Consider the following 25,816-nt stretch of genomic DNA (forward strand, 5'->3'; position numbering starts at 1 on the left):
AAGTGCAGAGAGCATTATGAAAACCAAGGAACACACCAGGCAGGTCTGAGATACTGTTGTGGAGAAGTTTAAAGCCGGATTTGGATACAAAAAGATTTCCCAAGCTTTAAACATCTCAAGGAGCACTGTGCAAGCCATCATATTGAAATGGAAGGAGCATCAGACCACTGCAAATCTACCAAGACCCGGCCGTCCTTCCAAACTTTCTTCTCAAACAAGGAGAAAACTGATAAGAGATGCAGCCAAGAGGCCCATGATCACTCTGGATGAACTGCAGAGATCTACAGCTGAGGTGGGAGAGTCTGTCCATAGGACAACAATCAGTCGTACACTGCACAAATCTGGCCTTTATGGAAGAGTGGCAAGAAGAAAGCCATTTCTCAAAGATATCCATAAAAAGTCTTGTTTAAAGTGTGCCACAAGCCACCTGGGAGACACACCAAACATGTGGAAGAAGGTGCTCTAGTCAGATGAAACCAAAATTGAACTTTTTGGCCACAATGCAAAACGATAGGTTTGGCGTAAAAGCAACACAGCTCATCACCCTGAACACACCATCCCCACTGTCAAACATGGTGGTGGCAGCATCATGGTTTGGGCCTGCTTTTCTTCAGCAGGGACAGGGAAGATGGTTAAAATTGACGGGAAGATGGATGCAGCCAAATACAGGAACATTCTGGAAGAAAACCTGTTGGTATCTGCACAAGCCCTGAGACTGGGACGGAGATTTATCTTCCAACAGGACAATGATCCAAAACATAAAGCCAAATCTACAATGGAATGGTTCAAAATTAAACGTATCCAGGTGTTAGAATGGCCAAGTCAAAGTCCTGACCTGAATCCAATCGAGAATCTGTGGAAAGAGCTGAAGACTGCTGTTCACAAACACTCTCCATCCAACCTCACTGAGCTTGAGCTGTTTTGCAAGGAAGAATGGGCAAGAATGTCAGTCTCTCGATGTGCAAAACTGATAGAAACATACCCCAAGCAACTTGCAGCTGTAATTGGAGCAAAAGGTGGCGCTACAAAGTATTAACGCAAGGGGGCCGAATAATATTGCACGCCCCACTTTTCAGTTTTTTATTTGTTAAAAAAGTTTAAATTATCCAATAAATGTTGTTCCACTTCACGATTGTGTCCCACTTGTTGTTGATTCTTGACAAAAAAATTAAAATTTTGTATCTTTATGTTTGAAGCCTGAAATGTGGCGAAAGGTTGCAAGGTTCAAGGGGGCCGAATACTTTTGCAAGGCACTGTACGTAAAATAAACGCTAAATGTAGGTTGTTTTTTTTGCTTTTAACCAAGAATCAAAACTTATCGATATCATATTTATAAAGAATTCAGAGATTGAAGCATTTATTCACAAGAATTTTCACTGGAAAAGCTCTGTTTCCACAAAGCGGCCGCTAACTACATTTACTAACAGACTAGCATTGTACTTTGACATATTTACGTAAAATAAATGCTAACTGCACGTTTTTTTTGCTTTTAACCAAGAATCAAGACTGTTTTACCTACATATCTCTAAAGAATTCGGGTATTTAAATATTTATTCACAAGAATTTTCACTGGAAAAAGCTGTTTACATAAGGCTGCCGCTATCTACATTTACTAGCAGACGAGCATTGTACTTCGACATATTTACGTAAACCAAATGCTAATTGCACGGTTTTTATGCTTTTAATCAAGAATCGAGACTGTTTTACGTCCATATCTTTAAAGAATTTGGGGATTTAAGCATTTAATCACAAGGATTTTCACCGGAAAAGCTCTGTTTAAATAAGGCGGCCGCTAGCTACATTTGCTAACAGACAAGCATTGTACTTGGACATACTGTATTTACGTAAAATAAATGCTAACTGCAGGTTTTTTTTGTTGTTGCTTTTAACCAAGAATTGGGACTGTTTTACGTCCATATCTATAAATAATTCAGGGATTTAAGCATTTATTCACAAGAAATTTCAAAGAATAAAGGTCTTTGTCTATGATTCCATTCTGTCAGCTTTGACGGCCTCGCCAACAATGCAGGCCCCCTATTTCTCGGCCCCGTGTCCCGTCAATACATTATGAAGTCTATGGTTGACACTTCTTCGAAGCACCTTGTATGTTGGGAGATCTGAGTTCCCGAGTTGAAAAATCCTTCTGAGGTGTTATAAAGTTGTAATGTGTGATAAACTCTTGGTTGCTACAAAGAAGTGTAGCCTCTTTCAATGCTCCAACGATACATCACAACTTAAGCGACTCTTCGGCGCTTTTTATAGAAACCATGTAATAGAGAATTCTTTTTTTCGCTTTCTCCAACAGGACGTGAATGCAGCATCAATATTACGGCGCGTGTGCCAATCATACAGCCAGGTTAGTTTCAGATAAACTGCCCATCCTTGTTGTTCCTTTTTACCTCTGCATTGATGTTTGTTTGGTCGCCTATTTTCATGAATTGTCAGTTATAAACGGTTCAACTTTACGCTTTACATATCTGGCAGTTATCTGGGCTAAACTACTCTGGTCGTAAATTGAAGTAGCAGACTAGCTGCCATCTTTTAGCTAACTGGCTACGAATACAATGACAATCAAATGAGATTGGAGTGATAGGCTCTCACTCAAGAGCTTTGTCTAATATTGTGTTTATATAATATGGGGTATTTGAACTGTCTCAATACTGATGCTATATATTGCTATTTGTTTATATATCCAAAATGAATAGAAAAATAGTCTGTATGGATTAATTGCCTATCTTTGGGATATAGCCTCTTCACAACTGTATGTGTGCTCATCATAATTTCCAGCTGTTTTCTTTCTAAGCATATTACCATATTTGTTACTGCAGTCCCTGTCATCTGTAACAAGATGTACCGTATTGGCCCGAATATAAGACGGCCCTGATTATAAGACGACCCCCTCTTTTTCATGATTCAAGTTTGAAAAAAGACTTTTTGAACACTAAATTAATTTTTATACAGAAAACAATTAAAGTACATCCGAAACAAATGATTATAACAATATATTTGAGAGAAAAAGCATGTTATTTTGCCTCATTTGAATCTTAATATCTGCACTTTTAAATATGTAAACTAAAGGGCAATCACATTCGTAAATGAATGGCTTCTGGTTTTTGAAATGTAAATAAACCAATCTATTGTAATAAAACAACAAAATTGCAATAACTGCATTAATCATCAAAGTGAAGTCTAACTGTAACTGCAGTCTTGAAACAACTCTGAAAAAGGAAAAACATCGCGATAAAATAATGCAAACTGGTTAAACTTGAGAGTAGCTGAGATCTCTCATGACAGAACATCGCTTCAATGATATCTGGCGCCATCTAGCGTCGTGAATGGGTATAATTTCTAGACCGCAAATATAAGACGACCCCCACTTTTTCAGTCTTATATCAATGCAAAAACAGGGTTCCCCCAGGATTGATAAAGCTAAATTCAAGACTTTTAAGACCTTTTTTAATGCCATTTCAACTGAAAATTAAAACTTTTCTCGCACCCATTATTTAGATAATATTGAATCATATTTAAAAAATAAAGCACTGAACATCAAATTTAACCTCAATTACTAAGTGTGTTTGACAAAAGAATGCACATTTACTGAAGATACAAATGTAAGGTCTTTCAGAATTTTTTTCCCAGGATAAAATGGATTTTACACTATTTTTGTAACGCAACTTCAGAAATTACATTTGCAATACAACAGGTTTCCCTTTTGAGGGGACCTAGTCAAGGTGGTAGGTTGGTGATTGTCAAGTTGGTCACCTTAACTGGTGATTGTCAAGTTGGTCTCCTTAACTGTAAAGTGCTTGGGAAAATCTTGCAATTGGCAGTGAAAGTTTAAAAAATAGCCACTAAATGGCAGTAGTTTACTATTAATTACCACAAAATAAAAAAGCTACACATGAGCATTTCCCTTGGTAATTGTTTTTTCCTAATCACATTACAAGTAGTATACAAAACATATGTTAATCCTTTGTTAGCTATTGAAGACATTTCTTTTAATCAGATAGAGAAAATCCATACTCTTATTCAATCAAGGAAAACATTTAAATATACCAGGAGGTGTTTTACTATGACCTACATTATAATTTGCCTATCACCATGCCATGTTATTCAGATCAACGTTACCCCGCACTCGTTCCAATAATAGTGTTAACCGTGTTGTGTATCTGAGGGTGAAGGTGGAACTACGACTCCGGTTTATCCATGCTAAGGCTAGCGCACCTGCCAATACCCTATTGAACATGGCTAACTCTTGAGTTAAAACTACGGCAGTAGTTTCACATTCATTCGAAAGGCAAACCGTGCAGAAATACATTATTGCATCTAACACATTTTAATTGGAGAAATTGGCAACTTACTTTAAAATGTTAAGCAGGTCCACTGCCTTCGCATGACCCTTAAACTGCGACCCAAAGTATCTGGATGCGACATGGTCGCCGATCCAATACCTCACATGCTGGTCCAACTGGTTGGGCTTGGTTCTCTTGTTGAGGCTTTCGTCAAACATAACTAAGACATCTTAGCTGTTCCTTACGTTAGCACAAAGTAGTGTGCGATTGCCTGCTGTGATGTCCATGCTAATGATGCTAACAGCGCGCACGCACGAGGTGCTTTATGATTTGTAGTGCAGTGCATCATAAAAATTCTACGCGTCATCTTCGTCATGGATTAAAAAAAAAAAAAGAAAAAAACTTCGTCACGGATATAATTTAGGTTGCACTGAGATGTTCTTCAAAATTAAAACCACGGTGAAAAAATTCCAGACTTACGACAGCTAATTTAATACTTTTAATACCATTAATAATGGAAAACAAAAATCAATGCTTTTTAAAATACTTTTAATAACCCGCGGGTACCCTGTAAAAAACAACGTCTTATATTCAGGCCAATACAGTATTATTTATTATTTCTATTTAACTCAAACAGCATTACTCTTGCGAATGGATTTAACAAAGTTATTTGCTCGCATAAGGATGAATGAGCAATGCGGAATGAGAGAGATACGCTATGTAACCCACTTGGGCAACATAAACCATTTTAGATCACAACCTAGCAGTTGAGAAACACTGATTAATTGCATAACAGTTCCAGTGATATATCCCCATTTCTGACCAGACAATGTAGAGCAGAAGAATGTAGGAAGAAATGAAGCAGAGATGGAAGTTGATGAGCATGAGTAGAGGTGAATTGACTATCAACAAGGGGGTGTCCCAATATTGATTTTAAATACAGTACTGATGCCTGAAAAAAAAAAAAAGTATGTATCAGTGTCCCGTGACAACAGCAAGTTGGAGTCTCCGTCCAAACATGGCCAAATTACAGGATGTAAAACAGCTAGCTCGTTCCGAGCACGAATAAATTTATTTTTCATTGTTGCACATGACTAATATCATTTTAAGCTTCCCTTGGCAATATATTAAACATTTTTCAGATGACGTCCTTCCTTTTTTTCGTTGTGCTATCCGTTTTGAAAAAGAACAACAACAACAACAACAAAAAATGATGGAAATATGGACATAAACACATGGTCCATACAGCGTTTAATGTTTTATTTATTTATTTATTTATTTATTTATTTATTTTTTAATGAAGGCAATAAAACTATAAATCTCAAATGATATTATTTCCCATTTTACTTGGTCGATTGACCTCAAGTAAAAATGAACTCAACTCAAAATGCTCAACTTTCGCTTCACTTTCGTAATTACAGCGTGACGTGGGTTCAAAGAGGATATGCGCGCAGGACACGTCAACGCATGCGTAAACGTGTCGCTGCCAACAAGTCAGATTTTAAAGTGTTAATTTTCCTTGTGGAGTGGATTATTCTTACTTCCCACATATCATTCTATCTGTGATTTGCGGTTTATTTTAATTTAATTCAGACCAAATTATTAGTCCCCTTATAGCCTGCAAATTTAATTAGGATAATATTTAACTTTAAAGGAGAGAAGCGGCTTCAATATGACAGTGATTCAACAGCTTTGATCTGACTAGTGAAGAGAACACAAGACTAGTTGGATGTGGCTTATTGGTAATAGGGAAAAGTTAAGATTGCTAAATTTTTTTGAGACATTTTGAGAAGTGTGTATGGTTTTGAAAAAGCCTACAGCCATATTTCTGCCGAGCAGTGGTCATACAGAGGCACAAACAGCACTTTTGGATCAAATTCGAGGGTAACACTAAATAAGAAAATCCATCTATAAAATATCTTTATCATCATAAAATGATAGCTAGATCAGAAAAAATGACGTGACAGTCTAAAAACAACCTCAATGGGTTTATTGAACATGATTACATGTTCATTCAATTATGTCATTATTAATCTTAAAATATCTTTATCATCGTAAAGTGATAGCTAGATCAGAGAAAATGTCGTTACAGTCTAAAAACAACCTCAATGGGTTTATTGCACATGATTACATGTTCATTCAATCATGTCATTATTAATCTTAATGCCCTGGGTGTAAGTATAAATTACAGGTTTGCACAGGTCTAATGTTACAATGAGGCGCTTGTTTGAGTATGTGTCATCAGCTCCCAGCCGAGTAGCAAGGGAAGAAATGCACCTGTCAGAATGAGTTTTCAGGGTCTGGCAGGCAATGGCGCTAAAGCCAGTGCCAGCTGCTAGCGTTTACAATCTCTCTCCGCCAGTCAATTTAAGGTTATCAACACTGCCTACCTGTCTAAATAAGACCACCTAGGCTGCCCAGACTACAATCTCAAGCAAGAATACAGTATATTATAGTCATAATTGCAGTATACAGTATATATCCACTAGTGATGCACGATAATGCATTTTTCAGCCGATACTGATAACCGATAATTTCCTCCTCATTCCAACCGATAACCGATAATGTCAAGCCGATAATTTTATTAAAGATTTATGTAAAATTTTAAAGTATACACAAGAGAAAATATTGCTGTGCAAAAATAATATTGCTCTTTTTTTTTTTCAACATCAAATGTGAACAAGTAGTAGTAGTAGTAAAATCCAACATCTAAATAAAGACAGATTGTCTGACATTGTGTAATGGTAAACTTTTGGCAACAATTACTTACAGAGTAAATACATAAGTTGCACAAAAATGGCTTTAAAAGTATGCCATTCCTAAAGTATAACATTACTACACAGCAAAAACACAGCTCCTAAAGACTAATTAAAGTCCCTTGTTTTCAGTGTAAATCTATTGGAAATAAGTTAAATTAACTGCCAGCACTTCAAGTATATTTCACTCAGATTTCTTGAAGAAAAATGGCCAGCTGAAAATAAGATTAACAGCCTTATTTTAAGCAATAAATTATTATACATAATCCAAAAAAAAAAAAAAAAAAAAAACTTGTCAGAAATGTTCTTTATTCAAGAATATGTATGGTTCAAAACATTATTTGAAAGCAATTTTTTCTCTATTTAGGTGAAAAATGACCTTATTTTTTTAGATTTTTGGGCTTAATAAGAACAAATTGCAATATTTAGTTCAAGTAAGTGGAATAATCTGGCGCATTCAACTAGTCTTCAACACTCAAACAAGATGGGGAAAATTATTTGACTAGATTTAAGAAGAATGATCTGATTAAGACGTCATAAATTTAAAGCGTACTGAATGCATTACTGACTGGATGACTTCTTTGTGTCGTTTGGTGCATGTTACAATTATCAACTAACCACTGTGCCGTCATGATAAACATGGTTTGTTGACATCACCTGTGTAAATGTCCGTGGTAAAACTGATGTGATCGACATGTCTTTCACGAAGAATTGTGGTCATATAAACTGCATTATTTTTTCATCCAGGGGTTTGGCTATCGGGTCATTTCGGGAATTTCCTCCCGCCTGTGCCCTTCAGTCCGCCCGGCTGCCAAATTAGCACCCGCGCCAGGCCTCTGTCTTGAACCGGAGTGGCGGCGGCAGCAAAGTTCGTACCGTATATCCGCCCGCCCCGGCCGGCTCGCTGCGGCGCATTCGGTGCATGGCTCTGCTCTCATGCTCTACCCGCCTAGGGCGAGGCGGCGGCCTGCCGGACCGGCGGGCTCCGTCGGAAGACAGCTACTTGTCAACTATCGATCTCGTGAGGTGTTTAGCCATAGATGGGAGTTTACCACTCGCTTTGGGCTGCATTCCCAAACACCCCGACTCCGGGAGGACCGCAGCGTCTCTGTATCCTCACAAGCCCCGTAGCTTCCTTTATAGTTTATTTGTTAACAATAGCTTTAGCATTCGTGCTAGCAGCAGCATATTCGTTCCAAAAATAATTGTGATGCAGTTTTAAATGGCTGCTGGGTTAGTGCTAGTGGTGTTCAATGAGGACGCTTTCTTTAGGCCTTGAGGAACTGTTTTGTAGATGGCGAGAGTGTCGTTTATTTCATTTCACACACGGGAAAAGCAACGCACGCTAGTGAGAGCGCCTCAACACTGATGTGTAACACCGCCTCCTCTATGACGCCATACTCCTAAACCCCTCCTCCCACAGGGGCTTCAGAGAGGGGAGGGGTTGAGCAGGCGGCAGTGAAGAAGTGGAGAAAACTGCTTGGTTGCGCACATTTGGAGGCTAAATCAAGTATATAATTATCGGATTGCATTATCGGTTGATTTTGTTATTATCTGTATTATCTGTGTGACGTCATAATTGCCATTATCGGCCGATAATTATCGGCAGCCGATATTATCGTGTATCTCTAATATCCACTATTACTATCAAGTGAGACTAAAGATGAATCTTTTCTAACAAGAGAAACTTAATGGGAAACGTGCTGACACGGTTGGAATTGTTGCTATCCTTCTATAAAGAGAAACTATGTGGAAGGACCTGAAATATGTAACTTGGAAAAGGCACTCTGTGCCAACACAAACAGTTTAGCCATTAGGAGCGTATCAAAAAAACCTGTCGGAAATGCAGACGTCTCATTAGAAATTGATTGCAGTGATGAATTTAGTACTGCAACGATTAATCCATTAACTCAAGTATTTGATTAGAAAAAAATATTTGAATAAAATTTTGTTGCTTCGAGTATTCGTTTAATTAAAGTGGCGTTGTAATGGTTTATTTTGAAAGTGTATGCATTTAGTTTTAATGTTTCGGGTGGATACACTGCCCTCTGGTCTGCCTCTTTTCACATGGCTGAATCCAACTGCTGTTAACGCAAGCTAAGTTTTTGTTTGAGCTAATTATTTATAACGCATTCATAATTTAGTTTATATGTATATATAGCCGTTTTTGTGGGAATATGGGTCTGAACCATTTGTTAAGAGCAAAAAAAACTTTAGCATTTTATAGCATTTAAGCTAGCGGACTTTTTCTATGTAAGTTAGCCAATTGTTCTTTTGTTGTACATTGATCCTCATTAAAAAAAAAAAAAAAAAAAAAAAAAATATATATATATATATATATATATACTGGACTGTCTCAGGAAATTAGAATACACAATATTCTAATTTTTTGAGACAGTCCTGTGTATATATACAGGACTGTCTCAGGAAATTAGAATACACAATATTCTAATTTCCTGAGACAGTCAGGAAATTAGAATATTGTGTATTCTAATTCCTGAGACAGTCAGGAAATTAGAATATTGTGTATTCTAATTTCCTGAGACAGTCCTGTATATATACACAGGACTGTCTCAAAAAATTAGAATATTGTGTATTCTAATTTTCTGAGACAGTCCAGTATATATATACCGTTTGAGGCTCAGCTTAGGTATTTTAATTTTTCATGATTCTTATCTGATTACTCGATTATTCGAACTAACTAGTCCATCGATTAATCACCTACTAAAATATTCTATAACTACAGCCCTAGATGAATTCACAAGGTTGCATTAAGTTTGGATGTCCCAAATGCTTTAATACGTTGGTTATGATTGACAATATCAAACAGGTGCTAATATAACAAATAATTATGATTAGTTTGCATAAATGAGGTAGTATATACAATACAATGATCACTCTCTACTTTGCAGTTCTTGGCTTCAGTTCATTGGGTATCTTTCAAAAATATTCGTTATAAATCAAAACCATCAGGAAATAAATAAAAAATAGGGAAAAAGTTCAGGAAAATCTTGCGAGGTCACAACCAACTTGGATTTGGTACTCAGGTTAGCTTGGCTCTTGAAGTTGATCGGGATTAATTTTATCAGCATCCATTTTATGGAGCGCAGCTAGTGTAAGGACATACCACGTCAGTCTCTGTGTTGTTTTTAACAGTGCCATTTATTGGTGCGCGTTCAGTGTCTTCGACGCCCTTGAAAACGGCTCCTAAACGACTTCCTCCTTCTAAATATTCAGTTGAACCAAAGAAAAAGAGGAAGATGATGATAGTGGAAGACAATGTCCCCTCTAATTTTCCATGTGTCTGAGCAGACATACAAGCTCCCTAACCACACTGAGGACCACTGTGAGCAACATCAGATGTGTAGGCTGTGGCCACACACCAGCATCATGCGTGTTCAAAATCTTGGACCATAGCAAGTTACATGGCTTATCAAAAGAATTAAATTACAGAAGTATTTTTCATTTGTTTATTAGTTTTAATATAACTTGGCCAATTTAAAATGAAAAAGACAAAAATCTCGTTGTTCACGAGATGTGTACTATGTTATTTGTGAGAGTCCTGCTTTAACCATAGCAAAAGTCCTGCTTTGGCCTGGGTAAGGTCCAGTTGTGGCATGGGTGAGTAAATAAATAAAACATAACGAACAACCACAACGGGAGTATATCAAACTTTACTTGACTTACTTACATTACTTTAGCTTGACGAGTGTATGATCGCTGCCTGTCCAAATTAGGATTTGTATCTCCGCTGCACTGTTGTTAGCTAGCTAACCTGCAAGGCGGGTCCCCTGCCCCACACACACACAGTCCAAGCTCCTTTTGTGAAACACATGTCAGGTGCTGCTTGGTAAGTTTTGCTTTCTTATCTTGGATAGATATGTCATGCTTTGTTTCGTTGCTTTAGCCTTTAAAGGTCTGTGCTGAGTGATCTGATCATCATACCCTAAATGTAACTTGTAGCATTAGCATAGCGTTCGCGTTAGCATTAGCATTTAGCGTGTTCGCGAGTGTCATCTTAAACTCTCGGAAAACCTTTTAAATACAGTTCTTGGCATCCAGGTGAGATTAATTAATGGAAATAATGTACTGTTTTCCTGCTGATTGTCTATAATCATCACAAAGATAGTGATGTCCTTGTACACTCTACAACAGGGGTCAGCAACCCTGGTCCTCGAGTGCCACTATCCAGCTTGTTTTCCATCTCTCCCTCCTTTGACACACCTGAATCAAATGATCAGCTCATCAGCAAGCTCTGCAGGAGCCTGATAACGATCATGATTATTTGATCCAGATGTGTTAAAGGAGGGAGGCATGGAAAACAAGCTGGATAGTGGCACTCGAGGACCAGGGTTGCTGACCCCTGCTCTACAATTATGTGCTTGTCTGTCAATGTTCATTTGAAATTGTTGGAAACCTTTTATTTATTCATTCATTCATGGACTAAAACTTTTGAAGTTTACAGAAGAAAAAAATTTGAGTTTTCCTTAAGTAAAACATTTTGAAATGCCTAAAAAATGACTAAGACTAGACATGTGCCGATTACCGGTTTCAAGGTATACCTTGATATGAGAACATCACGGTTTCAAAACCACAAAAATATTCCGACATACCGTCCAAACGGTATTAGCTATTTTTTATGTGCTAAAAATGCATGGAGAAATCCCTCGCTTGCAACTGCAAGGCTCAATTCTTCCCCACCGGTTGTTGCTCAGTGTCAGTGAGTCAGCTGTGCTACATGATGGCTGGAGGAGGTGAATCTCCTGAACATTTTCCCCCAACGAAGAAAAAGAAATCACTGGTATGGGAATACTTCAGCTTCAGAAAAGTTACCGCTGCGGCTTAGAGGAAGAGGGCCAACCAACAAGTAAAACATGTTTGCGGAGGGTGGCTGCCGAGGAGGCAACACCCCCAATATGATTTTGCATTTATACAAAATTAAATGTTAGTCAACACTGTCATGAATGTTTCCCACCAGCTATGAGAGTTAACTCTAGCGCACAGGTGTCACACCGGTCCTCAAAGGGCCGGAGTGGGTATTGGATTTCATTCCAACCAAACAAGATGAATACCTTTTTACTAATCTGGTGTCTTACAAGTGTAATCACTTGATTGCATTCAGGTGCTGCTTATTTTAGCAGGAACCTCATTGGTTGAACTGTTTGTGCTGGATCTGTTGGAACAAAGACCAACAGGCCAAAGACCAGGCCATAAAAGTGGCGAAAACTAGCACTTTACATTGACTCGTATGGATGTACTTACATTCGTTCATGGGCGCACACATTTTAACAGGTGGCCGTCCTCTGCTCGAAATGCGCACCTTACGCCTATTCTCGCTCCCAGAATACACAGCGCTTGTGACGTAGGACAATAACAGGACTGGTTGCTATGGGAACGTACGCATACCCAAGGAACCTTGCTAAAAGGAGTATTGAAATTGCTAATAAAATAGTTTAGGATTATTTTAGTTGCATATATGTTGTATTTTTTGTATAGAATATTCAACGAGGAATACAATAGACCCATTAGTAGACTTTTTTTGAAAATCACCATTTCTTTTAGTAGTTACGAGTAATGAGTTGGCCTGTGAAAGGCAACGTAAAACAACTCGGCAATGACTTTCCAGAGAGTTTGGTGAGTCACTCTTTAAACAATCATGTGGTATTAATAGCTGATTGGACTTTCTTAAACATGTATAATCTACGTGACATAGTTAGTGCTGATTGGGATTGATAACAGAATTGTTAGATAATCTGCCAAATGATTTAAGAAAGTCCAATCAGCTATTAATACCACATGATTGTTTAAAGAGTGACTCGCCACTCTCTGGAAAGTCCTTTCCGAGTTGTTTTACGTTGATTTTCACAGGCCAACTCATTACTCGTAACTACTAAAAGAAATGATGATTTTCCAAAAAAGTCTATTAATGGGTCTATTGTATTCCTCGTTGAATACTCTATAAGAAAAATACAACATATATGCATCTAAAATAATCCTAAACCATTTTATTAGCAATTTCAATACTCCCTTTAGCAAGGTTCCTTGAGTATGCGTACATTCCCATAACAACCAGTCCTTTCATTGTCCTACGTCACAAGCGCTGTGTATTCTGGGAGCGAGAATAGGCGTGAGGTGTGCAGCAGAGGACGGCCACCTGTTAAAATGTGTGCGTCCATGAACGAATGTAAGTACATCCATATGAGTCAATGTAAAGTGCTAGTTTTCGCCACTTTTATGGCCAAGATGGACCGCACGTGCATGCAGCGCGCACCCGCACCCCCTCACCTTTGTGTTCATTATACTGCGCGAGTATGTATTTGTGTCACGTGACTCAAAAGGGCCCCATGTTGCTTGTTGCCTGGGGCCCCCGGGGACCCTTGCTACGCCTCTGGTCAAACCGCGAGCGTGGTGACCGCATACCCAAGATTCATCAGTGCAGAAAGACAGCTGACACCGAAATCTGGACGTGCATAGCCGTCAATGGCAGAACCTTACTTGGGTGTCAGTTGAATGTCGATAAGCTGTAATGTCAAGTGTAGGGTCAAAAAACACAGCCACACGTTTTTCTGCCATTTAAAATGAAAATACAATTTGGACGTGCATAGCCGTCAATGGCATGGACTTACTTGGGGTGCCAGTTGAATGTCGATAAGCTCTAATGTAAAGTGTAGGGTCAAAAAACACAGCCACACATGTTTTTCTGCCATTTAAAATGAAAATACAATTTGGACGTGCATAGCCGTCAATGGCATGGACTTACTTGGGGTGCCAGTTGAATGTCGATAAGCTCTAATGTAAATTGTAGGGTCAAAAAACACAGCCACACATGTTTTTCTGCCATTTAAAATGAAAATACAATTTGGACGTGCATAGCCGTCAATGGCATGGATTTGTATGGCCTGCAAAACAGCCATATACCCCCTAAAAATGCCATATACCCCCCCACAAACCAAAATGCATTTTGCCACATACCCCAAATAAATGCCACATGGCAAAATCCATTTTGCCACATGCCAAAAAAAATTGCCACATGGCAAAAACATTTTGCCACATGGCAAAAACATTTTGCCACATGGCAAAAAAAAATTACCACATGGCAAAAACATTTTGCCACATGGCAAAAACATTTTTGCCACATGGCAAAAAAAAATTGCCACATGGAAAAAAACACTTTTGGTTTTCGGCCCTGCTGGAATCCTGTATGTTTGCCTCTGACTCAGTGTAAAGCTTGAACAGAAAGAATCTCAGTCGTTTTTATGTGCGTTCATGTTTATTTTTTAGATAAAATACAGGATACAGCAGATAAACAAATGTAATTTGTGGTATTTGATAAATCTGGAAAGTAAATATGAACAGAAACACAGAAGGCAGTCAGAAGAAGTGGTCAATGCCAAAGATATTTTCATTCATATTTAGGTAGTTTAACTTTCAACAAAATACATGTACAGTTCCCTTTGTGTAAACACATTTGTTTCATCAGAAGCTTTTTATTAGATTCAAATGTGTGGCATACACTATTAACGTTTGACGTTGTCAAAGCACACTTTTAGCGTAAGCATCAGGCCCCATGCTCCGTATCTCAAAATGTGTCTGTCATTGCACCATGTTGAAGCACATTATACAGTACTTGAGCTCCCCTGCCCCACCCAAAAAATACTTTGAAACATCAACTGTACATAATACCCAAAACAATGTGCTTTTTCTATATAGTGAGTTGTGCAGAGGCCAAAAAGTCCTCCAGTTGTTAGAATGCACACCTCTTACACCACAAGATATCAAGGAAGTCGCTCTCCATGGAACCTTCGATGCCTGTACCTGCCATTCTTTTCCTTTGCCATGTTGGTACAGGCATTGTGCTTGTTGCTCTGCAAGTGGTTCCAGTACTTGATAAGTTCATTTGGGTGGAACTGATGCGAGGTGATTAGGTGGCTGTACTTACAACTGGAATAAGACACTCTCCAATGGTTGAAGAGAAATTCATTGGGAGGCGGAGTTGGGTCGATGCGCAACTTTGCAAGGCATATTCCCACATAAACATCCTCAAGGTGAAGCCTGCGTATGCTAAGAGAGGCCTGGTAAATCAGTTCTGCCATGTCCCCTGAGAACACATACCCTGTGCCAGAGCAGAAGGTTGGGTAACGCTCACTTGGGTACAGCTCGGGTGGCATGTACCACTTGCTCTCCTTATTTCGGTTTGGTGAGTAACCTCTCATCAGATAGCCTGTAAAATACCTCTGCTTGGGAGGTAGCTCAGGCTTAAGCAGCTTTTGAATGAGATACTCTGTATTGACAAACATGTCGCTGTCTGTCTTCATCACATAAGAGGCGTGTGGGCAATATGTCGCCACCCAGTTCATGGCCATTAACGTTTTGATAGTTAGGTTGTAATATGTGTCCTGAAAGTCCTGCTGGATTATGTCATGGTAAACATGGCTCTCCTCCTCAATACTGCTCTGGAGAAAGGTGTCAGAGCTTTTTCCCATGCCGAGCAAGAAGAGACGTACAAAGCCAAGGCCCGTTGCTACACTGTCATTGCCCCACGTGTGACGGATGGCATTACGAGCATCAACCTGGCTAGGTTCAGCAGCAATGAGTAGGACAAGAAATGGTGTGCTGTCGCTGCACTTGAAAGGCTGGTTCAGGATGTAACGGTAGGGCTGAGCACTGAGCTTTCCACCAACGCCCATTTCCTTCTGTAAACTGTTGTTAGTGCTCATGGAGTCACCAAGTCCCATTACAGCCGGTCGGACACCCGATGCTCCGCCAGGTCCACCTGCTGCCTCCCCGGCTGCTCCTTCCACTTGCTGCGAACTGACATTGAGCAGAGGCTTTGGTGCTACAATACCTGTCTCCTGCCAAAGGCTTCTAAGGGAGCTACTCTGGTTGGCTTCCCCCTTGGGATTGCGGAAACCCTTGACAGTGTAGGCCAGCGGATTTTCCCGTGGCCCAGTACGACCAGGCAGCCAGTCCTGCCGACTGAAAAATGAGAAGAGGGTGAAGAGCAGCGCCATTGAGACAAGGCCCGCCACTTGGGTCCGAAACAGCGAGCGCTTGGCGGTCCACGTCATCTTGACGGGACAGCAATATCTCCGTCTCCACTGCATGGTGCAGGTTGTGATTGCTGTGGGCTGCTGCTCGAGAATGGGCGGGGGCGGCTGTGGTAGTCACACAGAATCACCTTAAACATGTGTTTGCCAAAAACTAATAATTTGAGCTAGCAGATGGGGTGCAATGTCTGGTGGAAGTCTTTGGGACTTCATGTGGTGCAGGTCAAAAGTGCTCCTGGTAGCACTGAGAAGGCAATTATGTCTACTGGAAATTTTAAAAGATTTGGGATTTTGGATAAACTGGTCATCGGTATGATGTCGTTCCTCTTTCAGGACAAGATATGGGTCAACTCCTCTAACCTGTAAACACAACAGTAAAACAGTATAGCATTAGTTTAGAGGCACATTTTTCCTGAATATTCAGCTACCTTTGAATCATAGCATGGATGTCATAGTTTGAAATAATTTGGCACGCAATACGACAACCATGGGCGTCGCCAAACATATTTCACTTGGGCATGTGCCCCTGTATTGATCTGCAGTGCCACAGTATAAATTTTACCGGTAAAAAAAAAAAAAAAAAAAATACTTTGAAGTTTTAAACTCTACATCGCACAATCTACATAATATGCTTATATAATATTGTTATATTACTCTCTTCAATCCATATACACAATCTGCACATGGCTCCTTAATTTGGTAATTTAGTCACATAACTTTGGCTGTGTGAACATGAGTTGACACATGGACTTCATAATGGTTTTGACGAGTCAGATCGGTCTGCACTGCGCCTCGCATTCAAGTATGGGGCTGCCCACTTATGGGTAGCTATTCACAAACACACACGCAGCAATCTAACGCCGGATTTCTGTTGAAAAAGTACGAAAGCTGTACATACAAACAAGAAGGATTGTCTCAGGAGTGATTTGTTCGAGGATTCAAGGTAATTACTATATTTTTCGTACAATGCTTACATTTTGAAACGTTGTGAAAAAAAATCAATGGGAGGAATCATCCGCTACTGCTTTGGCATCATAGTTCGGAATATTTACGTAAAACAAATGCTAACTGCAGGATTTTTTTTTTTGTGCTTTTAACCAAGAATCAAGACTTTTACTTACATATCTATAAAGAATTCCGAGATTTAAGCATTTATTCACAAGGATTTTCACCGGAAAAGCTCTGTTTACACAAAGCGGCCGCTAGCTACATTTACTAACAGACTAGCATTGTACTTCGACATATTTACGTAAAATTAATGCTAACTGCACGTTTTTTTTTAAAATTGCTTTTAACCAAGAATCAAGACTGTTTTACGTACATATCTGTAAAGAATTCGGGGATTTAAGCATTTATTCACAAGAATTTTCACTGGAAAAGCTCTGTTTACATAAGGCTATCCCTAGCTACATTTGCTAACAGACGAGCACTGTACGTCGACACATTTACATAAAATAAATGCTAATTGCACGTTTTATTTTTTTGCTTTTAACCATGAATCGAGACTGTTTTACGTCCATATCTGTAAAGAATGTGGGGATTTAAGCATTTATTCACAAGGATTTTCACCGGAAAAGCTCTGTTTAAATAAGGCGGCCGCTAGCTACATTTACTAACAGACTAGCATTGTACTTGGACATACTGTATTTACGTGAACTAAATGCTAACCGCTGTTTTTTTTTTTTTTGCTTTTAACCATGAAGCGAGACTGTTTTCCGTCCATATCTACAAATAATTTAATTTAGGGATTTAAGCATTTATTCACAAGAATTTTTTAAGGAAAAAAGCTCTTTGTCTACGATTCCATTCTGTCAGCTTTGACGGCCTCGCCAACAATGCAGGCCCCCTATTTCTCGGCCCCGTGCCCCGTGTCCCGTCAATACATTATGAAGTCTATGGTTGACACTTCTTCGAAGCACCTTGTTTGTTGGGACATCTGAGTTCCTGAGTTGAAAAATCCTTCTGAGGTGTTATAAAGTTGTAATGTATGATAAAAACATGGTTGCTACAAAGAAGTGTAGCCTATTTCAATGCTCCAACGATACATCACAACTTAAGTGACTGTTCCACGCTTTTTATAGAAACCATGTAATAGAGAATTCTTTTTTTTCGATTTCTCCAACAAGACGTGAACGCAGCATCAATATTACGGCGCGTGTGCCAATCATACAGCCAGGTTAGTGCCAGATAAACTGCCCATCCTTGTTGTTCCTTTTTACCTCTGCATTGATGTTTGTTTGGTCGCCTATTTCCATGAATTGTCAATTATAAATGGTTCAACTTTACTCTTTACGTATCTGGCAATTAACTGGGCTAAACCACTCTGGTCGTAAATTGAAGTAGCAGACTAGCTGCCATCTTTTAGCTAACTGGCTACGAATACAATGACAATCAAATGAGATTGGAGTGACAGGTTCTCACTCAAGAGCTTTGTCTAATATTGTGTTAATATAATATTAGGTATTTGAACTGTCTTAATACTGATGCTATATATTGCTATTTGTTTATACAGTATATCCATAATGAATAGAAGAATAGAGTCTGTATGAGTTAATTGCCTATCTTTGGGATTTAGCCTCTTCACAACTGTATGTGTGCTCATCATAATTTCCAGCTGTTTTCTAAGTATATTACCGGATTTGTTACTCCAGTCACTGTTATCTGTAACAAGACATATTATTATTATTTCTATTTAACTCAACCAGCATTACTCTTGCAAATGGATTTAACAAAGTTATTTGCTCACATTAAGGATGAATCAGCACACCTGAATGAGAGAGGTACGCTATGTAACCCACTTGGGCAACATAAACCATTTTAGAACACAACCTAGCAGTTGAGAAACATTGAATAATTGCATTACAGTTACAGTGATATATCCCCATTTCTGACCAGACAATGTAGAGCAGCAGAATGTAGGAAGAAATGAAGAAGAGATGGAAGTTGATGAGCATGAGTAGAGGTGAATTGACTATCAACAAGGGGGTGTCCCAATATTGATTTTAAATTTAGTACTGATGGCTGGAAAAAAAAAGAAAAAAAGAAAATGTATGTATAAGGTCTAGTGACGCCCCTGATGACAGCAAATTGGAGTTCCCCTCCAGACATAGCCAAATTACAGGATGTAAAACAGCTAGCTAGTTCCGCGCACAAATAATTGTATTTTTCATTGTTGCACATGACTAATATCATTTTTATACCGAGGGGATGATTACATCAGTCGTGAAAGGGGTCTTTTAGTTTTGGCGAGAACGTGAATTTTAATTTCGTTCATGAACTAGTTTCGAGTGTTCCAAAGCTCAGAAAATTTTATCAAGGCTTCCTCCTTCTAAATACAAGCTCACCAAAACAGCGTAATGTCCCTCTGTCAGCCACTTTGCGACTGTACACGCCTTTTGATTGATTGATTTGAGAGCTTGCCGTGCTTAAATATTTTTGTTTACGGATTCACTCCTTAGCGGAAAATTCACTTGCCTTGTGCATTAATCAAAATATCCACCAATGCTCCCTGGCGTGGGCAACACCCCCTACTACATACACACTGAATGGGTTTGCATGTCGCAAGCTGCACGGTGTCTCCACTCATGTGAAAAGGCCTTAACCCTTTAAAATCCAGGTTTTTCAGGACACCATAACCTTCATGTCCAAACTGTTATTTTCTTCACTGATCAATTATAATCAACATTTTGGACCCACCCAAAAAACAAAAAAAAATCTCAAAATGTTTTTGTAAAAATGTGTATCATTGATGTCCTATTGTAGAGGTGAACGATAATTATCGGTCTGATAATAGGAATTATGGATTCATCCAAATAAATCTGATAACATCCTTAATAGGCCCATAATTTATAATATTTTTGGCACGGTGTTTTGTTACTGTTCTAGAGGCCGTATTTTTCCATCACTGAGTGATAAACCTTACTATGACAATTAGCAAATGTTTGAATTTTACAGTGTTATGTTTACAAGTTCTTGAGAGGCCTTTTGGTTATTGATAGGCTTGCAGTCCAATAATTGCCAGGTTAAGAAAGTTTCATGGACCAAGACCACAAAAGTCTCCTCTCCCGTTGCACCTAATGTTATATCTGCTGACAAACCTGTTGGGGTTATGTTTCTTTTCGTTCAGTGCTCATTGTTCAGGGGAACACATCGTCAATGACATTGACTGATTGATTGCGATTGACTCAAATTATATTTATTTAAAAATATAAATATGGGCACTTTATTGGAAGTCAAAGCTGTTGTTGTCTTTGTTTTGGCCATTATAATAATGTTCATGTCCTCATGAAAATTCTGGTTAGGTTAAAGGCAAGTCTATGCTGAATCCACCACTAGTATTTTGACCTGCAGGGGTTACTGCACTAAATAGATGAATATACATTTAAAAATTATATTTATATTATCGATTATCGTATTGGTATCGGCCTTGAGGAGCCGGAAGCTATCGGCATCGGTTCCAAAAAATAGATGTTGTGCACCCCTATCCCATTGACAACCAAACATGCTCAACGAACAATTTTGAAGCTTGATAATATTTATTCAACTTGTTAGGATAAAAATTCAAGAGAAAAAAAAATGAGACTGAATAGTTTTGTATTTGATAATTCAACAGAAACAGCAGGTACAGTCGAAGGCCTTTTGTCGTTCCTAATGCCGATCGATCGGGTCCGATCACATCATTTTCAAAGTATCGGAATCGGCAAAAAAATATCGGACATGCCTTTTTTTAATATATATATATATTTTTTATTTAAATCGTTTTCTAATTGTATTTAACGTTACAGACAAAATGTCTTACACTCATCCAGAGGAGTTTTGGCTTAAAGTAGGGCTATCAAATTTATTGCGTTAACGGCGGCAATTAATTATTTTTTAAATTAATCACGTTAAATAATTAACGCATGCGCTGCACGACCCACTCACGCATTATCGCGTTCAATCTATAAAGACGCCGTTTTACCTATAGATAGCGCTAAAAGGCAGCGTATAATGAGTAGAGAGAATTTTGACAGCCTTTGGAGCCATTTTTTATGTGGCTAAAGCCTTACAATACCTCTCTCAGCAATAAAAATAACGTGGGAGGCAATGTGGGGAAGAAAGGTAGTAGTTGATCATTTTATTAACACCCTATGTTCTTTCCCAACGCAGAGAAGATATATCAATTGGTGCCCCTACGCACAGTCATGGTTGCACTTCCCATCATGCATTTGAGCAGAAGTTATATGGCTGCAGTATCATTTACTGAAAGCTCAACAAATACACTAGATGGCAATATTTAATCACAATATACAAAGTCAAATTTATCCTTTAAGAATTACAAGTCTTTCTATCCGTGGATCCCTCTCACAGAAAGAATGTTAATAATGTAAATGCCATCTTGAGGATTTATTGTCATAATAAACAAATACAGTACTTATGTACTGTATGTTGAATGTATATATTCGTCCGAGTTTTATTCATTTTTTTCTTAATGCATTGCCAAAATGTATATGATCGGGAAAAATTATTAAATTATTGGGAATGATTGGAATTGAACGGGAGCAAAAAAAAAAGCAATCGGATCGGGAAATATCGGGATCGGCAGATACTCAGACTAAAACGATCGGGATCGGATCGGGAGCAAAAAAAAACATGATCGGAACAAGCCTATTCAAAACAGGTTATATACCGTATTGGCCTGAATATAAAACAGTGTTTTTTGCATTGAAATAAGACTGAAAAAGAGGGGGTTGTCTTATATTTGCGGTCTAGACATTATACCCATTCACGATGCTAGATGGCGCCAGATATCATCGAAGCGATGTTCTGTCATGACAGATCTCAGCTACTCTCAAGTTTAACCAGTTTGCATTATTTTATTGCAATGTTTTTCCTAATTCAGATTTGTTTCAAGACTACGGGGCTGTTTACATGGTGACTCTCCGCGAATACGAAAAATTTCAAATTTGCATTTGCATTTGAACCATGTCGCAATTCCGCATGAAAACGATGTAGTATTCATGCCAGGCCCTAGGGGGCAGTGCAGATTCTCAGGGCGAGAGAGAATGATGTACTTTGACCCCACCAAGCTCCCTCAGCCCGGAAAAAATATGCCCGCCCACTCGAAGCAATGTCATTTTTCTTTTGTTCAAAAAGGCACAAAAATTGAAACGTTCAACATATTTAATTTAAAAATATTATTAAAACAGTAAATTAAAGCCGACATGCCGTCATATTTGCTGTTTTTAATGTTTAGTAGCACCACTGCGCACGCCCAATGTGACGTGTACGAGTGCTGACGTTAACGGCGTGTTTTTTTTGTCCTCGCCTTCCATCTTCGCCGACACCATATGCATGCGAGGCGAGTCCGCTACTCAGTCATTGTGTCTTTGTGTCGCAGAGTCGCCATGTAAACTGCCCCAAAAGCTACAGTTAGACTTCTTTTTGATGGTTAATGCAGTTATTGCAATTTTGTTGTTTTATCACAATAGATTGGTTTATTTACATTTCAAAAATCAGAAGCCATTCATTTACGAATGTGATTGCACTTTAGTTTACATATTTAAATGTTCAGGTATTAAGATTTGAATGAGGCAAAATAACATGCTTTTTCTCTCAAATATATTGTTATAATTATGTTTCAGATGCACTGTAATTATTTTCTGTATAAAAATTAATTTGGTGTTCAAAAAGTCTTTTTTCAAACTTGAGTCTTGAAAAAGAGGGGGTCGTCTTATAATCAGGGCCGTCTTATATTCGGGCCAATACAGTACATTAGACCCACAGTGCAAAATAGTGAATATATATAAATTATATATAAATATATATACCCTCTAACACAAAAAGGGTTTGGAGGATATCTTTTTGTGGGGTTTGGTATTGCACCCACAACCTTATCAAAGCATTATACATAAAGGTTTCTCGAACACACACATCTACAAGGGCAGAAGTATTTGCACCCCTTGTGAGTTTGAAAGTTCACCCACTTAGAAAATAGGTAGAGGTCTGAAATTTCATGCATTTTCACTCATAGAGACATAATCTAAAAAAAAATCCAGAACATACATTGTATGATTTTTCAATTTTTTTTTTTTGTAATTTACTGGGGTTCATAAGTATTTCTACCCCTGAGAAAATGGTGCTAATATTAAGTGCAGAAGCCTTTGTTTGCAACTACAGAGGTCAGACACTTTCTGTAGTTCTTCACCAGGTTTTCAGATATGGAAGCAAGGATTTTGGGCTATTGCTTTACACAAATCTTCTCTAGATCTGTCAGGTTTCAGGGCTGTCGTTGAGACACGAAGTTTCAGCTCCATCAAAAGATTTTCTATTGGATTGAGTTCTGGAGACTTGCTAGACCACTCCAGAACCTTGATATGATTTTTAAGCAGCCACCCCTTGGTCAGCTTGGCTGTGTACTTCGGATCTTTGCCATGTTGGAAGATCCAGCCACGAATCATCTTTAAGTTTCTGACTAAGGGAAGGAGGTTGTGGCTCAAAATCTGATGATCCATTTCACCATTCATCCTCTTCTTTATACAGTACAGTCATCCTGTCCCCTTTGCCGAAAAGCAGCTCCAAAGCATGAGGTTTCCACCCCCATACTTCACAGTGGGAATGGTGTTCTTGAGATTATACTCATCCTTCTTTTTTCTCCACACATGACAAGTAAAGTTTGCACCAAGATTAATTTTGAAAAAAACATTACATTGAAAAAAAGTATTTATTATTATTATTATTATTTTTTTTTTTTTTTACAATAAACCAGTTCAGTGCAATTTCTTCAGGCATGCCACTCAGTTTTGTCCTGGAACAAGAGACAGGGCTATGTCACACAGCCTACACTTCCGGGTGGTGTCCCCTTCCACCTTTTGCGCACCGCTGTCACTCGTCACTCGACACAATTGTTTGTGCTAATTTAATTTTCAAATCATTCCGCACGTTTCACAAAGTCGCTCGCTCAATCCAACCAGCTGTCGTTCGCTACCTCGCATCCCTCTCGTTAGATGGCGCTTCGCTCGGCAATATATTAAAAGTTTTCAGATGACGTCCTTCCTTTGTGCCCTCACAAGAAGTATTTTTTCGTTGTGCGATCCGTTTTGAAAAAGAACAAAAAATGATGGAAATATAGACATAAACACATGGTCCATGCAGCGTTTAAATTTTTTTTTTTTTTTTTTTTTTTTATGAAGGCAATAAAACTATAAATCTCAAATGATATTATTTCCTGTTTTACTTGGTCGATTGACCTCAAGTGAAAATGGGAATGGACCTTAACTTTTGCTTCACTTTCGTAATTACAGCGTGACGAAGGTTCAAAGAGGATATGCGCGCAGGACACGTCAAGGTATGCGTAAACCTGTCGCTGCCGTCAAGTCATATCTTAAAGTGTTAATTTTTCTTGTGGAGTGGATTATTCTTACGTCCCACATACCATTCTATTTGTGATTTGCGGTTTATTTTAATTTAATTCAGACCAAATTATAGGTCTCCTTATAGCTTGCAAATTTAAATAGGATAACATTTAACTTTAAAAGGAGAGAAGTGGCGATTCAACAGCTTTGATCTGACTAGTGAAGAGAACACAAGACTAATTGGATGTGGCTTATTGGTAATAAAGAAAAGTAAGATTGCTAAATATTTTTGAGACATTTTGAGAAGTGCGTATGGTTTTGAAAAAGGCTACAGCCATATTTCTGCCTACCAGTGGTCATACAGAGGCACAAACAGTACTTTTGGATCAAATTACAGAGTAACACTAAATAAGAAAATCCATCTATAAAATATCTTTATCATCATAAAATGATAGCTAGATCAGAGAAAATGTCGTTACGGTCTAAAAACAACCTCAATGGGTTTTTATTGCACATGATTACATGTTCATTCAATCATGTCATTATTACGGTAATCTTAATGCCTTGGGTGTAAATATAAATTACAGGTTTGCGCAGGTCTAATGTTACAATGAGGCGCTTGTTTGAGTGAGTGTCATCAGCTCCCTGCCGAGTAGCAAGGGAAGAAATGCACCTGTCAGAATGAGTTTTCAGGGTCTGGCAGGCAATGGCGCTAAAGCCAGTGCCAGCTGCTAGCGATTACAATCTCTCTCTGCCAGTCAATTTAAGGTTATCAACATTGCCTACCTGTCTAAATAAGACCACCCAGGCTGCCCAGACTACAATCGCAAGCAATATATTATAAACATAATTGCGGTATACAGTATAGATCCACTATTACTATCAAGTGAGAGTAAAGATAAATGTTTTCTAACAAGAGAAACATAATGGGAAACGTGCTGACATGGTTGGAATTGTTGCTATCCTTCTATAAAGAGAAACTAAAAGTGTGTAATATGTGGAAGGAGCTGAAATATGCAACTTGGAAAGGGCACTCTGTGCCAACACAAGCAGTTTAGCCATTAGGAGCGTATCAAAAAAACCTGTCGGAAATGCAGACGTCGCTTTAGAAATTGATTGCAGTGATGAATTTAGTGCTGCAACGATTAATCGATTAACTCCAGTATTCGATTAGAAAAACATATTCGAATAAAATTGTGTTGCTTCGAGTATTCGTTTAATTAAGGTGGCGTTGTAATGGTTTATTTTGAAAGTGTTTGCATTTAGTTTTATTGATTAGGGTGGATACACTGCCCTCTGGTCTGCCTCTTTTCACATGGCATAATCCAACTGCTGTTAATGCAAGCTAAGTTTTTGTTTGAGCTAATTATTTTTAACGCATTCATAAT

At 38.5% G+C, this 25,816-nt stretch overlaps 1 protein-coding gene across 2 annotated transcripts in view; it reads right to left on the reverse strand.

The window, feature by feature from the left end:
• Positions 1-13,331: 13,331 nt before the first annotated feature.
• The window catches only part of LOC130918995 (beta-1,3-galactosyltransferase 2-like), a 41,875-nt gene continuing 29,390 nt past the window's right edge, over positions 13,332-25,816 (reverse strand). For both annotated transcript variants that reach the window (XM_057841345.1, XM_057841344.1), the window contains exon 2: positions 13,332-16,455. In XM_057841345.1, the coding sequence (XP_057697328.1) occupies positions 14,824-16,152 (1,329 nt within the window). In that variant the 5' untranslated portion in view covers positions 16,153-16,455 and the 3' untranslated portion in view covers positions 13,332-14,823. The remainder of the gene's footprint in view (positions 16,456-25,816) is intronic.

This window comes from Corythoichthys intestinalis, chromosome 7 (assembly GCF_030265065.1).
Source record: "Corythoichthys intestinalis isolate RoL2023-P3 chromosome 7, ASM3026506v1, whole genome shotgun sequence".
Classification (NCBI taxonomy): Eukaryota; Metazoa; Chordata; class Actinopteri; order Syngnathiformes; family Syngnathidae; genus Corythoichthys; species Corythoichthys intestinalis.